Below are 15,642 nucleotides of genomic sequence, written 5' to 3'. Positions count from 1 at the left end.
CTTTAGAATAAAGAAGAAAAAAAACAGTATGAGGCAAATTATTTATATCTACTTTATTTAGATTACCAATAAAATAAATTAAAACTCATTTTTTAAAAAATCACTTATTGTCTCAGGATAATTCACTGCTATGGTATTGTATGCTAAAATTAACAATAACAATAAATTAAAAGCAGAATGAGTTACCATGGTGTTAATATAAACCTTCATTAGTGTCTTTAAAGATTATAACACATTTTACAGCTTTCTGTTTCTATTAAATTCTATTGCCTTCCTAATGGTCTAAGAAAGTGTTCAAATATTTTTTAAAATTATTTTAAAATGCAGTCAATCCACACACACAAAAATCTGTAGTCTTCCCACTGAACTATACTCTCATTCCTCTGCAAATTAAGAGTTCTACAAACTTACCGAAACAGATCCAAGTTACTATACTTCTCAAACCCAGGTTTAAAGAAGGATGCAATAAATTTCCGCAAAAATGGAAGAAGATTATCCCCTCGATTCTATTTTTAAAAGAGGAAGGAGGAATACACGTTAGACTTACAATGTTTAATTAAAATCTTTCAAGGGAGGAAAACCCCTAAAATTCACTATTTGAGTAGGTTTCTTGAGTAGGTGGGATAGAGATAATTTCTATATTCTGATTTCCAAATTAAATTAAACAGCTTGACACCCAATACACCACAGTCTCAAGTTGCAGCCACCAATTAACTATTAAGCTTCTAATATATGTTTGGCATTGTGCTAGGTAGGTGGTCGGGCTCCAAATCTGAGTAAGACATGGTCTTTGCCCTCAAGGAGTTCTTAACATAGAATACAAAGCAGCTCTAAACAAAATTACAAAGCAATTTAATATGCGTAATGGTAGAACTATGCACAGGGTATTTTATAGCAGAGAGAGAAGGAATATCTAAAATAATTTGCAAAGGGCAGCAGGACCAGTAAAAGCATCCTGAAGAGGCTGATGACTGAAATAATTTAAGAAATTGTGAAACATAAATACATCACATTTAAACATTCTAAGTCATTTCATTTTTACCTGCATGATGAAGAATTTGCACGTATGATAAAAAACCTCTGCATTCTGAGGATTGTTTTCAAATGCAGTAAGCCACACTGCTCTGGCTTTGTCGTGCTGACTTGTTTGCAAATATAAAGCAACAAGGGCTTCCAACAACTGGCAGTTCATGGGACAAGATTCCAATAAACATTTACAAAGTTCTACTGCAGCCTCATACCTTAACAAGAAAAAAACATGTCTATACATATTTTAAAAGTCAACTTTTAACACAAGATTAACTGCTTGCCAATTAAGTTTTACCTCTCTAGAAGCTGGTGCAGAGCAATCATGTTTGTGTAAAGTGGAACACAGACCTCTATTCTTTCCTCAACAGGAAGGCTCTCATCTGTGCAAGCTTTCACTGCATCTATCCAAAAATATCACAATAGCATGAATCAAACATAGAATTAATCATTCCACTCTTCTTTCAACTCTAAAAGACCAATAGGAGAAGATGGTCTAGCCCTTTGTTTGACCATCATCTTTTTCTGAACTTCTGGCATTTAACCAAAGGAGATATTTCAGATATCTCTAAACTCATAAAATTCAATCTCTTACCCTCACTTTCCTGGTAAAAATAAAACAACCCAATATGAGATCTTGCTTCTATTAATAATTTCATTTAAACAAAGGTCCCCTTCATTTTCCTAAATTCCTCAAAACTTACCTAAAAAAAAGAAATCAAATTACCTTTTCTTCTTTCTCTGACCCACTTCAAGAGACCTTGACTGCTGTCATACAGCCATTTAAGTGTCTCCCCCCTAAACTAGATCTTTTCCTTACTCCTTCAAAATACACTTCCCCCTTGTAAAGAATACTTCACTTTAAAAAAAAAAAAAAAGAATATTTTACTTGACCAGGCCACTTCTTAGAGAATAGTATCATGTTTTACTTTGTACAACTGTCACTATTTCCTCCTTGCCCAATGGTAGTATGACTCCCAGATCTGCAGAGTTTAAAAGTGAATGCCACTCTGAAACTATTCATTTGAAGTTCAGTTACAGGATCATAACTAAACAAACCTGAAAGCCTATCTCTACATTCATTTTATTTGATTAGCATTTGATAATGTGCTTCCTCTTCTTTTTCTTTTCTTTTTGCCTCTGCTTCTAAATGATTGTTTGTAAGTTCTCTTGGTCTCATATACTCCCTTTTATCTCTAACTACTATAGTTTTAAATGTCTATGTCCTCAGAGGAAATATCTCATAGCTTCAACTACTAAATAATTTACTGAAAGAGTACATTAAAAACTGCAAAGCACTTTGTAATTTAGTGACTTCTACGTTAATTAATTTCCAAATCCATTTCTCTACCCATAATTGTCCAGTTTAGGTCCACTTCCTTATCTTCCTTATTTCCTTCTGCCAACAGACATTTCCAATTGGATGACCAATTACCACTCACAAATACTACTCCTACTACCAAAATCAGTCTTCCCAATTTATCAATTTTCTACTAATGCACTTTTCTTTGCTGGTCTCAAGACCCTGATTTCATCTTTGACCATGTCGTCTCTCCTTCCCTGACATTTAATCTGTCCCCTGCATCTCTATATGCTAACTTCAAATATCTCTAATAAATACTCTCTCTCCCAGTTTACTTTTTTTGTGCCTCAGTTATGGCAATGAGTTTCTGGTTGGTTTTCCTACCTGTGGTATTCTCTTCAGCACATTTTTTTTTTTTCTTCAAGAACCTCTAATGTCATCAAGTCTAATACACTTATACAAAGTTGAAAATTTGGTAGGTATCATTCCACTTATGAAAGTTAATTCTTACTATTCTTTAGCACAGAACTCTCACTTTAATAAGGACCCTTCCTTCTTCTAATCTCCCTTCAAATCCAATGTACCAATTCTTACCCACTTGTTGCTTTTTGTTTACTTAGCTCCCCTAACAGGAATGTCCTTTTTTCCCTTCCCTTCTTCCCTGGTTTATTCAATAAACATTTATACTTAGCACAAAGTTAAACATTGTAGGCACTTGGAAAATGTAGACGTAAGACAAGGATCCTATCTTTGAAGAGGCCCATTAAGTCACATCATAGTTGAGCTTCAGAATCCAGCTCTAAGTCCTAATTCTTCTATGAAGACTTCCTTGATCATGCCAACCTACAATGTCTTTCCTTTGGATTTATGGCCTGTACCATATAATTGTATCAACCACAGATTCTAATCTCTTCTATAAGCACAGATTTTAGACTATATACTAATTCACAGTTATCTGGTCTCATCTCTTAATAATTATGTCAAATGTATAGATTTTATCGTCGGACTAGGTCCGTGGTCAACAAACTGCGGCTCGTGAGCCACATGCAGCTCTTTGGCCCCTTGAGTGTGTCTCTTCCTAAGCCTTAGGAGTACCCTAATTAAGTTAATGACAATGTACCTACCTATATAGTTTAAGTTTAAAAAACTTGGCTCTCAAAAGAAATTTCAATCATTGTACTGTTGATATTTGGCTCTGTTGACTAATGAGTTTGTCGACCACTGGACTAGGTTATATATCTCTTAGTAGGAAGGAATAGGCTTTATACCTTATGTGTCCCACAGCAGATAAATTATTTAGTATATAGTAAGAATCAAATTCATTGATCGATGGATCAAATATTAATTACTTGAAAAACAAGATACAATCTTTAACTTTCACCTTGATAAACTGCTTCTAAAAATTCAATCAACTCATTAAACCTATCAAATCTATTAATCTAGCTAATATCCTTTGCTATAATCAGAAAAACTAATTATGTAGTATTAATTATGTACAGTTCCTAGCCTTCATAGATGCCAATGCCAATTTCTTCTGATTCAATCCTTAATCTTGAACTATAGCATAGAACTACAACTTGCAATTTATAAATCTGTTTCACTTAATTATGAAGAACCATAAAAGGGGTAAGTTGATATTTTAAATAATTTATAAACATTTATACTTACCTTCAAACACTGCTAACAACATATCAGGATTAGTCTTTACATCTTGAACTGTTTGCCAAGGCATTATAAATGGTTCTGTGTTAACAATTCTTGAAGGATTGGCATTAGATGGATCATAAAATTTTGAAGGGAGACTGTTGAATTCAATAAGATGTATGTAGGCCAGCCATGCCAAACATCGATCACTTGTTTTAAGGTACTCAGATACTATTCCATCATTAACCGATTTCAATGCATTCTAGGTAAACGAAAAAGTAAACTCAGGGTTTTTTTTAAATAATGACTCCTATTCCTGAGATTCAAATGTAAAGCCAACAATAAATAAAACAGTTGTATTTCTTTGGAGTGGTTCTTAAATACCTACGTTAAAACTTTTGAAAGCCACCAATTTGTTTTTAATCAAAAACTTTTTAGAAATATCAGTATCAAATTAACAAATTTTATTATGCAAAGGTTCATAACATACTTAATGAAAAAGATTAAATTTATCTGAACATTTTCAGTGTCTTGTTATTCAAAATCTAGTAAGATAAAGAGAAATTAGTAAAAACAAACAAAACTCTACATCCATATAGCAGATTTTCACCATGAACTAATTTTTTTACCTTATTGTTTGAATACTGAAATTTATTCTGGTGGGTACTGGACATACATTAGTTTCCTTTAAACCTCATAAACACTCTAAAGAAGGTATTATCCCCACTAAGTAAATGAGGAAACAATCATATACTTACTCAACTTCACACAACTTACTAGTAAGTGGTAAAACAAGAATTCAAATCTAAAGCCAGTTCTCTACAAAGTATAATTAAATGCTACAACAACTATTTACCTGTAAAAGTGCAAGTGCACTTTGGGATCTTCCAGTAAATATGTGCAGCTGAACTCTAAACAAAAGAGCCTCTAAAAGCTGAAAGGACAGAATATCTGATGCTTCCCGTTTGGCTGCTCCCATCAGAAATTCCACCATTCTCTCACATACATAATCCTTTTCTTCAAAGGTGCTTTCTAGGTGCAGAAACTGCCCAAAGAGATTTCATAAAATTAATCATGCTTCATAAGATAAGATGTAAAATGCATATTTTTCACATCTCATTATGAAACTGTCTCATATTAAATCTTCAATTTCTACAAAAAGGAAAATTATAAATATACATAAACTCATCTTCCAGTACTATAACCTAGGTTTCCCCTTCTATCACAAGTTGCAAAGTAAAATCAGATGAACACTAGAATAATACTGATGTACTCTTAGAATTATCACTGAAAAAATTCCATCTTTCCTTTCCTTGAACCAATAGGTAAATGACAGCAAGACTATGATATATCTCCAAAAATTCACATTTATGATCACATACAATTTGCATTGCTTAGGTGTGTGACTATATAAAAATTCTAAAAATAGCATTCATATTAGAACTAGATGGCAAAATAATTAAAAAGACTTAATCAGCCTGGCCAGTGTGGCTCAGTAGTTGAATGTCAACCTATGAAACAGAAGGTTCAATTCTTGGTCTGGGCACATGCCTGGGCTGTAGGATGGATCCCCAGTAGAAGGCATGCAGAAGGCAGCCAATCAATGATTCTCTCTCATTGATGTTCCATCCCTCTTTCCCTCCCCCTTCCTCTCTCTGAAATCAACAAAAACATACTTTTAAAAAAAGGAAAAAAACTTAATCAAGAAATGAAAGGCCCTTTAAAACCAAACAACTTTAAGGAAAAATATTACATCCTAAAAATCTGGTGGTGATCAACAGCATTAATTTGGTACTACATGGCATTATTTCACTGTTCACATCTATTCAGTACTTGTGTTAGGCTAGTTAGAGTGGCAAATTAATTCATTAAGGGATACCATGTTATACAATTCTTATTTGTCCCGAATTTCAATTGGCAAGAAAATGATAGATCTGACAGTAATTGATTTATGGGAATGTGTATCTGAATCTAACAGTTCCTGAGTTTAGCTGGTAAGAGTTCAGATATTAATAAATATTTCTTTTACAGGTGGATTCATTAAAATTTTAAGTTTAAACCTGAGTAGGAAACAGACCATTCTCTCAGAAAATGAGGAAGACCTATTTTTCCACCAAATCTTTATATGTTGGCCAGGTTCACTATTAGTATGAATTACAGATTAATATTTATTTCTATAAAAATGAGGACAGCCAGGCCAGAGTGGCTCAGTGGTTGAGCATCGAACTATGAACCAGAAAGTCACAGTTTGATTCTCGGTCAGGGCACATGCCCGGGCTCAATGCCCAGTGTGGGGCATGCAGGAGGTAGCCAGTCAATGATTCTCTCTCATCATTGATGTCTCCCTCTCTCTCTCTATCTCTCTTTCTCACTCTCCCTTTCTCTGTAAAATCAATAAAAACATATTTTAAAAAATGACAGATAATATATTATTTCTTGGCATTCATGGAAATGTTTTACATGAATAAGAAATTCAAAAGAAAATTTTTTTTCAGATGCTTTGCACAAAATTCACTTAACTTCGCACAAACTAAAACTGCTTAAGAGCCCTGGCAGGGTGACTAAGTTAGCTGGAGCATTGTCCGTACACCAAAAGGTTGCAGGTTTAATTCCCAGCCATCGCACATACCTAGATTGCAGATTCAATCCCCTGGTCCGGGAGCATGTGGGAGGCAACCGATCAATGTTTCTGTCTCTGTCTCTCTCCCCTTCCCTCACCTTCCTCTCTCTCTAAATATAAAAACATATCCTGGAGTAAGGATTAATATTAATATATTTTTTTTAAAAACTGCTTAAGAATAGGTAAGTATTAAAATGATTTAAAATGTTCATGTTTTTCCTATACCAACAAAGTTAGTTATACAACAACAAAAATCACCTCTTCACTAAGTATTTTCTTCTTGTTTAATCTAAATTAATCTAGATACAGAAGTGGTTTTGAGGTTACTGGACACCAAAAGTAAAGGTATCATATCTATATGCAAATAAAGAATATGATCCATTAAGCTATATATCAATATTTAAGATGACCCAGAGTTATAAACACATATACACACACACCCACACGTGCACACACAGGACTATGTTATCTTTTCTACTCACAGTCCAAAAACTTTGATAATCGGGAGCATATTCAACAGCTGTTTCACACATTTCCTGCACCTCCTCCTTGGTTCCTCTTTTAGAAAACAATTTGAGATAATGGCACCAAATTTCTGGATTGTCTTTGTTGTTTTCCAAAGCCCGCGCCAGAACATTTAAAGCAGAATCCAAAGACTCTGAACATAGCCTACATGTTTAAAAGAAAAGCAAGAGGATTTTTTTTTTTATGTTTTGAAAAGTTTTAAATTGAGCTACTCTACTGAGTCAATTTTTAAATTCCATTTTCTACTATAACCTACCAAGAAACTAGTCACATATGACAAAGAGTGGTAGATCAGGATTTTCTGTCACATCTGTTCCTATTTCCCACAGACCCAACAATTCCTTTCTAAGTGGATGCTCAGTTAGCATTTACCAGATAAAACCACTGTGTTATAAAACCACTAAATTATCAACTTCAAATGTGCTTTATGTCCATACTCAGCAATACCTTTTTATGATTTACACTGATCTGGGAATGGGAGAAGTTAAACAATTCTCCCTCAAGGCCAGCTACTGCCAGTACAAAATATCAAAGCTTTCAATATAATAGTTCTTTTCAATGGTCAAGGTCTTGCTATATCTTGGAGAAGATAATTGTCTCTCATGATCCTATTCATACAATAATGTACAGTTCTTTGGCCTTCACTCAGTAAATGAGTCAGAAAAGAAAACACTGCAGCCGAAACCGGTTTGGCTCAGTGGATAGAGCGTCGGCCTGCGGACTGAAAGGTCCCAGGTTCGATTCCGGTCAAGGGCATGTACCTGGGTTGCGGGCACATCCCCAGTGGGAGGTGTGCAGGAGGCAGCTGATCGATGTTTCTCTCTCATCGATGTTTCTGGCTCTCTATCTCTCTCCCTTCCTCTCTGTAAAAAATCAATAAAATATATATTTAAATAAATAAAGAAAGAAAGAAATAAAAAAGAAAAGAAAACACTGCAACTTAACCCATTAACATGGAAATGACACACAGGGCACGTTAAATAAGCACCATATTCAGGTATGTAGGTGTATTAGCATTTTGCAGTGCTGCCTTATTAAAAAAGCTTTTATACTGAGTTCTAAGATAGACAATCAAAGTAGCCTGTTAAAAAAAAAAACAGAATTATTATCATTTTAAAATTGAGACAATAAAAGATTCCTGGTAGTAAGATTATTTCTGATAAACCTATCAAAAAGTAGGTTAGAATATACATTTATACAAAAGAAGCTGCCAATTGTGAGATTAATTAGTATTTACCTTATTTGCATACATGTAATATAACACCACATGCAGAAAACAGGCAAGTCACCAGAATTTAGAGGATCTTAAACAAGCTTTAAATCTCCAAATGAAGATTAACAAAAAAATTTAACCTGTCCCACTATTTTTTTAAAAACCCAATAAATAATCCTTATACCACTAAGAACTTATCGTTTTAACTAATCCTACTTTGAAATAAGAGCTCACTAGAGTTAAAAACTATAGCTAATTTATTACCTATACACTGAGACATGCACACAATTCAAGATCTAATCTTAAACATTTTCTAATAGCTTTTAAACAATAAAGTGCTTTAGCTCTGTCAAAAAAAACAAAGGCTCCATTGATACTAGGAAGGAAATATGATTACCACAGGAGTGAACCTCAAACACAAAAATATAAATGTGCAACAGTTTACACAAAGACTAGTAGTAGACCTACCCTTCATTTTGACTCAAGTACTTGTATGCAAGCTTGAGCCAAAGTTGTACATGAGAAGGATTTTCAAGCACACTTGCTTCTAAATTAGCAATGTCATCAGTCTCATTTGTAAAGTATCTGACATCATCTGGAGTCACAACTGTATCCAAAGCTGGAACTTTTATTCGGTTCTCTGGCTGAAAGGCTATAAAAAGATATCATTAGTTTCACACTTTCTCTTACCCACAGACACAAGAAAAAACAATTGGTCTCATCTTTAAACTAGGACTCTACTGGGCCAAACAGAAGTATGGTCTCCCTACTTTAAGGTAAGTGCCATCACTTGATAATTCACATTCATTAAATTATAAGAGAAAGTTATAATTTATGAAGATTCTTTATTCCACTATTTTACTAAATTAAGAGAAAAAGTGTTAATGTAAATAAACACAAGAGAGTATACACCTATCAGGTATCTGCTAATCCACAAATAGCAAACAATTAAATTAAGTAAACTTGAGATTATAATGCAAGATGTGCTTGACAATAGGCACTCATTCGTATATTACTCTGCTCATTCATTTATTCCTTCATTTTGTGAGCCAACTTACTGCATGTCAGAAAATACAGGCTCAAATCAAAGATTAAATAAAATAAAACATCTGCCCTCAAAAAGACACAAGCCAGGCAGTGGTTTGAAGTTGTCATGATTACTAAAGAGTCATCCCTGGATTTACTGGGCCATACAAAATGCCCTGCAATGCAAGGGGCAGTTCTACACAATGAAGAACTACTACTAATTGCCTTAAATGCCAAATGGCATAATTGGTTTTTAAAAATAGAAATAAAAAAATAAAAACATCTACAATAGTAGATACACCAAAAGATTAGTAAAGTGGAACACCACAACTGAATGATTCAGGATCTTAAATTACTTCTTACCATACTTAATTGGTCCTGTAGACTGTTCATCATCACTACTGAAACTATTCTCTGAAACAGGTTTTCTCCAAAACTTTGGCTTCCACTTTCTTTTATCTTTGTAGGTTGTAAATGGAGGTGCTAAAGTAGACAGGAAATGACTTAGTTGACACACCTAGTTTTTATGGTTTTGAAGGTGACCTAAATAACACTAAAAAGAGCTAAATTTATTCTGTTGTGTTAGAAATGACATATATACAGCGTGTCCCAAAAAAATGTATATGCACTTTAACAGTTGATAGCTCAATTTTGAAAATGAAATATATTTTAATAAATACTGCCTTTATAATTATTCAAAGTGTGTGTATACGTTTTTTGGGACACCCTATATAATTTTTTTATAGTGAGAACATAATGCCAGAAAATTTGCTGTCATAAAGATACTACAATATCCTTTTGTGAGAGGGAGAGACATATATACTCACTATGGCCTTTACTTTCATTGATATTGCTAACAAGAAGAACCGCCATCTGGTCCATTGACATTCGATCTTTGTTTACTCCAAAAAGTTTCTCAACATATTTTTCTGAAATTAGACCAATGCTATTGTCATAAAAAGTATAAAAAACATGGATTTCAGAGAAGAGGCTAATTAAAGAGTATAAAGTGAAGAACAGTTTAAGAATTAAAGAGAAGTATATGGTAGTAGTCAAAAACACCTACAGCTTCTAGAGGGCAAGGACCACATATTAACTACTATGCAAATCTTACCACATCATGCATTCCAATTTGAGCTGAAAAAAATATATATTTCCTGAAACCAACTAAACAAGTGAAAATTAAAGCCCCAAATAGGGAATGATTACATTCAGTGACTTTACAATCACTTTGGTTGTGATAACAGTCAATTTAATAAACTTAATATCTGGCACTGAATCTAGGGAAAAATTTAACATTTAATCATTAATGTCTGACAATAACCTATGCTTTCTACAATATCAAAGTGTACAAAGTCCTTTTTATCTCATTGTAGAATCTGAAACTACAGACATCTTTCTTAACTTCCAACTCTCCTTTATTTTTGAAAAATAGAATTAAAAGAGCTCTATTTTAAAATCATTACTAAAATTTCTATACAAATGTTTATATATTCTTCCAAAAAACTAAACTGTTTAGATGCGTTCTATCCAAATGACTTTCAATGATAGAAAGGTCTTATATCTTGCACTGTCCTATTGGTAAAGCACTGAGCACCACTGAGCTACTGAACTCAATAGTGGCTATAGGGCACTGAAATGTAGCTAGTGTGACTTGATAGAGTACATTTTAATTTAGGTTTGAATAGCAACATATAGCTAGTGATTACTGTATTGGACAGAGAAGATCTAGATAAAGTGTCTTAGGTCAATATACTGAATTATGACAGCAATTAAAAGATGTCAAAAAAAAAACTGAATACTACGTTTTTAAATTGCCTAAATTCAAATTTTCATTTCAGGAACAAGAAGAGGTCTTTAATAACCTGCTGCAGCAGCAATTTCTTCATCAGTGCTTGTCTCTGAACAACCAATCAAAGACAGATTATATGACAGAATGTCCTGGAATAGCTGTTTTCGGCTAAGCGTATAGTCTTGTGTATGCTGCCTAAAATAAAATGACAACACAGAAAAGATAATCATGTACGTATCAAAGTCCAAATAACCAAAACTGTCTTTTAGATTATAAAATGTTCACATATTAAAACTACTCACCACTGACAATCATCATCATTACAGGTTCCTGTTAAATCAAAACGGCAGAAACACTGATCCGGTTCAATCATATTACTGTATGATACTGAGCTTAGGGGAAGTTTCTCCTTAGTTCGATAGTATGGACTAAATCTAAGAAGAGAGATGGACATATTATGTTCCATAAACATAACCTAGAAAAATTTTCCTTCCCAACTAAAATTTCTATACTTAATAGCAACCCCGCCCCCAGAATATAAAGTGATAGGGACAAACTACTTTTATACCCAGAACATAAAAGACCTGAAATAGAAAACAAAAAACTCTGTATTTTAATAGTGTTTTCACATCACATAATAAAATACTACATAATGTTGGTATTTCTTACAACGTCACCAGCCAACAAAAAAAACTAAGGAGAAAGTCTGTACTAGTAGGTGCTTTACAATTTTACAATTGAATCATACCCATTTAACAGGCTCACAATTTCTAGAAGTTTAAAAGACAAATACAACCTCCCACAAAATTAATCATCTGAGAATACCTAAATCAATTTTATGAGAGCTGGCCAATGCATTCCTTACACATGGTAACAGTAAAATTAAAAATTATTGTAGGACTCCAGTTATTTTTTCCTAAAATCTCTAACAGGCAATAATCAAGAATTCACAATTCCGAGAAACCAAGATGGCGGCATAGGTAAACACCGGAAATTGCTGCCTCACACAACCACTTCAAAAATATAACTAAAAGACAAAACGGACATCATCCAGAACCACAGGAAGGCTGGCCGATTGGAAATTCTACAACTAGAAGGAAAGAGAGAAGCACACCGAGACTCAGAGGAGGTGCGGAAGAAAAGTGCGGAGGTACGGAGGCGCACGGGGAAAGGGCTGGCAACTGAGGACACGGCTGTCCTTTTCAATCGGGAAGGAGACACAAGCTCCCAGCTGCTCTGAACTCCAGTTCCGGGCGAGTCTCTGGGGACCCAGACTCATACGGGGAGAAACTGGACTGTCTGGCATCAGGTGGAACCCGAGGACGGCTGGACTGTCTGGCATTAGGTGGAACCCGAGGACGGCTTTCTCTCAGAGGTGCTTGCAGCGATTACCGCAAAACAGTGAGACCTGGGGCCTCTTAGGGCAGGACTAAGGATCAGCCATAGCTGTTTGCTCCGCCCTGTTGGCCCCGCCCCACCCAAGCAGTGCAGTGAGGATTTTGCATATGAAAGGCCTGGCCCTTTGCAACCTGAAAATTACCTAACAAACTGCAGCTGGGTCAGAGAGACCCAGAACTTCCAAAAGAAGGACCAAGGCCCCACAGCAGCTTGCATTGCTTCACAGCTGGGCCTCATCTGGGCACCTCCAAACCCCAAACAAAGAAGAGGAATCTGCAGGTCTCTCCATAGCTCCTGCTGGGTAGCCTCAGGCAGAGGCTAAATTAGCACCTCCTTAGAGATCCAAGAGCCAGTGTACCCAGTGGTCAGAGTGGGACCATCCAGATTACAACTCCTCAGATCCATAAGGGACACACTCAGGGGGCAGACTCAGTGAGCACCAAAGCCCCACTGAAGTAAGTCTTGCCCCAGAAGGGTGTCTCCAGAACAGAAGTTCTCCCACTGCAGACACAGCCGATTCTCACAGCCAGTTGGCCTGGTGTTCAATTCCTCCCAGTGATACCTACAATAATCAAGGCTTACTACAAGACTGTGCACAAAGCCCACAAAGGGGTGCACCAAGAGTGTCCACCTCAGGTAATTGGGGAAGCTGAGCCACTGGGCCCTATAGGACACCTAGCACACAAAGCCACTCTATCAACACAGGGAAGCAGCCATAATGTGAAGACAAAGAAACAGGTCACAAATGACAGAAATGGAGGAAAGCAAACTACTGGATATAGAGTTCAAAACCACGGTTTTAAGGTTTTTCAAGAATTTTCTAGAAAGTGCCGATAAATTTAGTGAGACCCTCGAGGATATGAAAAAGGACCAACCAGAAATTAAGCATACACTGACTGAAATAAAAAATATTATTCAGAGACCCAACAGTAGACGAGAGGATCCCAAGAATCAAGTCAAAGATTTGAAATATGAAGAAGCAAAAAACGCCCAACCGGAAAACCAAAAAGAAAAAAGAATCCAAAATATGAAGATAGTGTAAGGAGCCTCTGGGACAACTTCAAGCATACCAACATCCGAATTATGGGGGAGCCAGAAGAAGAGAGAGAGCAAGATACTGAAAACCTATTTGAAGAAATAATGACAGAAAACTTCCCCTACCTGGTAAAAGAAATAGACTTACAAGTCCAGGATGCTCAGAGAACCCCAAACAAAAGGAATCCAAAGAGGACCACACCAAGACACATCATAATTAAAATGCCAAGAGCAAAAGACAAAGAGAGAATCTTAAAAGCAGCAAGAGAAAAACAGTTAGTTACCTACAAGGGAGTACCCATAGGACTGTCAGCTGATTTCTCAACAGAAACTATGCAGGTCAGAAGGGAGTGGCAAGAAATATTCAAAGTGATGAATACCAAGAACCTACAACCAAGATTACTTTACCCAGCAAAGCTATCATTTAAAATTGAAGGTCAGATAAAGAGCTTCACAGATAAGAAAAAGCTAAAGGAGTTCATCACCACCAAACCAGTACTATATGAAATGCTGAAAGATATCCTTTAAGAAGAGGAAGAAGAAGAAAAAGGTAAAGATACAAATTATGAACAACAAATACATATCTATCAACAAGTGAATCTAAAAATCAAGTGAATAAATAATTTGATGAACAGAATAAACTGGTGAATATAATAGAATCAGGGGCATAGAAAGGGAGTGGACTGACAATTCTCAGGGGGGAAGAAGTGTGGGGGGTTCGGGAAGAGACTGGACAAAAATCATACACCTATGGATGAGGACAGTGGGGGTGGGGGATAAGGGCAGAGGGTGGGGTGGGAACCGAGTGGAGGGGAACTATGGGGGGAAAAAGAGAAACAATTGTAATAATCTGAATAAAGATTTAATTTAAAAAAAAAAAGAATTCACAATTCCACCCGTAGCAAGAAATTAGAAAATGATAATAATTAATAAACACAAGTATGAGCTAACCCTTATTTCCTGATACCGTTTGTATTAGACAAGACATTAATTTTTACTTTCCCTAAAAGAGCAAATTCATTTTTCAGTGACCATGATTCAATTTCTTCTTTCATTATCATCAAATATTCAAAGATATCAAAAACAGGAGTAATCCTGAAACTGAAGTTCACCGAATCTTTCTTTTATACCTGTAGGACTTAAAAACCAGAAGAGGGCTGTGGTAGGGACTAAAAGGACATGGCTTCACTTCCGTTGTTTTATTCTGTGCTGTCATAAAATCTACATCCACAGAAATCTCCTGCAAAAGAAAACAATAACTTCATAAGGCAAATAAGGCTAGGGTGAATTCTACATTTTTTTAAAGAATATGAAATGTTCCATTACCTGACCACACAAAACCTTTCCTGTAATGCCTGTTGTGGTTTTTAAAATCAGTTGTTTTAAGCTGTCAGCTTTTGAATATAATTTTTGCAATTCACCAATTTTTAACCCTAGAAAAAGTTCTGGTTTTTCTACCATGTTCTTAGCTTTGTTTACACATTCTTTGTTAGGTGTATCAGTGTGTTTAAGGTTAGGTTTAGTAAAAGAATTGGATTCTAAGAAGGATCTTCTTCGTTCCCTGTTTGACCCAGACAAAATCTCATCATCAACATCATTTTCTTCAGTGTCCAGACTCAATTTATCTTGAGTCAGATCGTGAAGTGAGGGTTGAGGTAAAGAAAATTCAGGTTCCTCTTCCACAACTGGAGCGATATTTTGTTGTTCCTTTGCTTTAAGGGCCCGAGCTTCTTTTAGTTTCTGAATTTTCAGAGCATATTCATATTCTAGCTTTTGTAATCGTCTTTTTTCCATAGCAATTAGTTCTGCTGAATGCTTTCTTGGACTTGATACTGGAGAACTGTCCAGTCTCATCATTTTGTTTGGCTGGGGGAAAAATGATATAAACATTTTATATCGCTATGATTTTATAAACAATTTCTGGTAACTGTGCTATCCCCACAATACAATGCCAACATTATAAAACTAGATAACGAGCATAAAACAGTTTTACAAGTCTCCAACAGTTTTGCTAGTTAATCTATAAAACAAAACAAAAAACAAAGTAAAGTCAAAATAAA

The 15,642-nt window shown here is 35.3% G+C and overlaps 1 protein-coding gene across 1 annotated transcript in view; it reads right to left on the bottom strand.

Annotated features, from left to right (window-relative positions):
• The window catches only part of ZFC3H1 (zinc finger C3H1-type containing), a 66,621-nt gene that overhangs the window by 10,752 nt on the left and 40,227 nt on the right, over positions 1-15,642 (bottom strand). The window contains exons 15-27 of the mRNA XM_070409721.1: positions 14,909-15,448; positions 14,713-14,822; positions 11,452-11,583; positions 11,223-11,344; positions 10,185-10,286; positions 9,721-9,840; positions 8,800-8,983; positions 7,076-7,262; positions 4,830-5,018; positions 3,998-4,235; positions 1,325-1,430; positions 1,043-1,241; positions 412-506 (exon numbers count right to left, since the gene is read on the bottom strand). Of these exons, the coding sequence (XP_070265822.1) occupies positions 412-506; positions 1,043-1,241; positions 1,325-1,430; positions 3,998-4,235; positions 4,830-5,018; positions 7,076-7,262; positions 8,800-8,983; positions 9,721-9,840; positions 10,185-10,286; positions 11,223-11,344; positions 11,452-11,583; positions 14,713-14,822; positions 14,909-15,448 (2,324 nt within the window). The remainder of the gene's footprint in view (positions 1-411; positions 507-1,042; positions 1,242-1,324; positions 1,431-3,997; positions 4,236-4,829; positions 5,019-7,075; positions 7,263-8,799; positions 8,984-9,720; positions 9,841-10,184; positions 10,287-11,222; positions 11,345-11,451; positions 11,584-14,712; positions 14,823-14,908; positions 15,449-15,642) is intronic.

This window comes from Myotis yumanensis, unplaced genomic scaffold (assembly GCF_028538775.1).
Source record: "Myotis yumanensis isolate MYYU_CA2020_CCGP unplaced genomic scaffold, mMyoYum1.0.hap1 SCAF_3, whole genome shotgun sequence".
In the NCBI taxonomy this organism is placed as follows: Eukaryota; Metazoa; Chordata; class Mammalia; order Chiroptera; family Vespertilionidae; genus Myotis; species Myotis yumanensis.
Note: the sequence above shows the minus strand (reverse complement) of the source record. Positions and strands in the feature narration are given on the sequence as shown.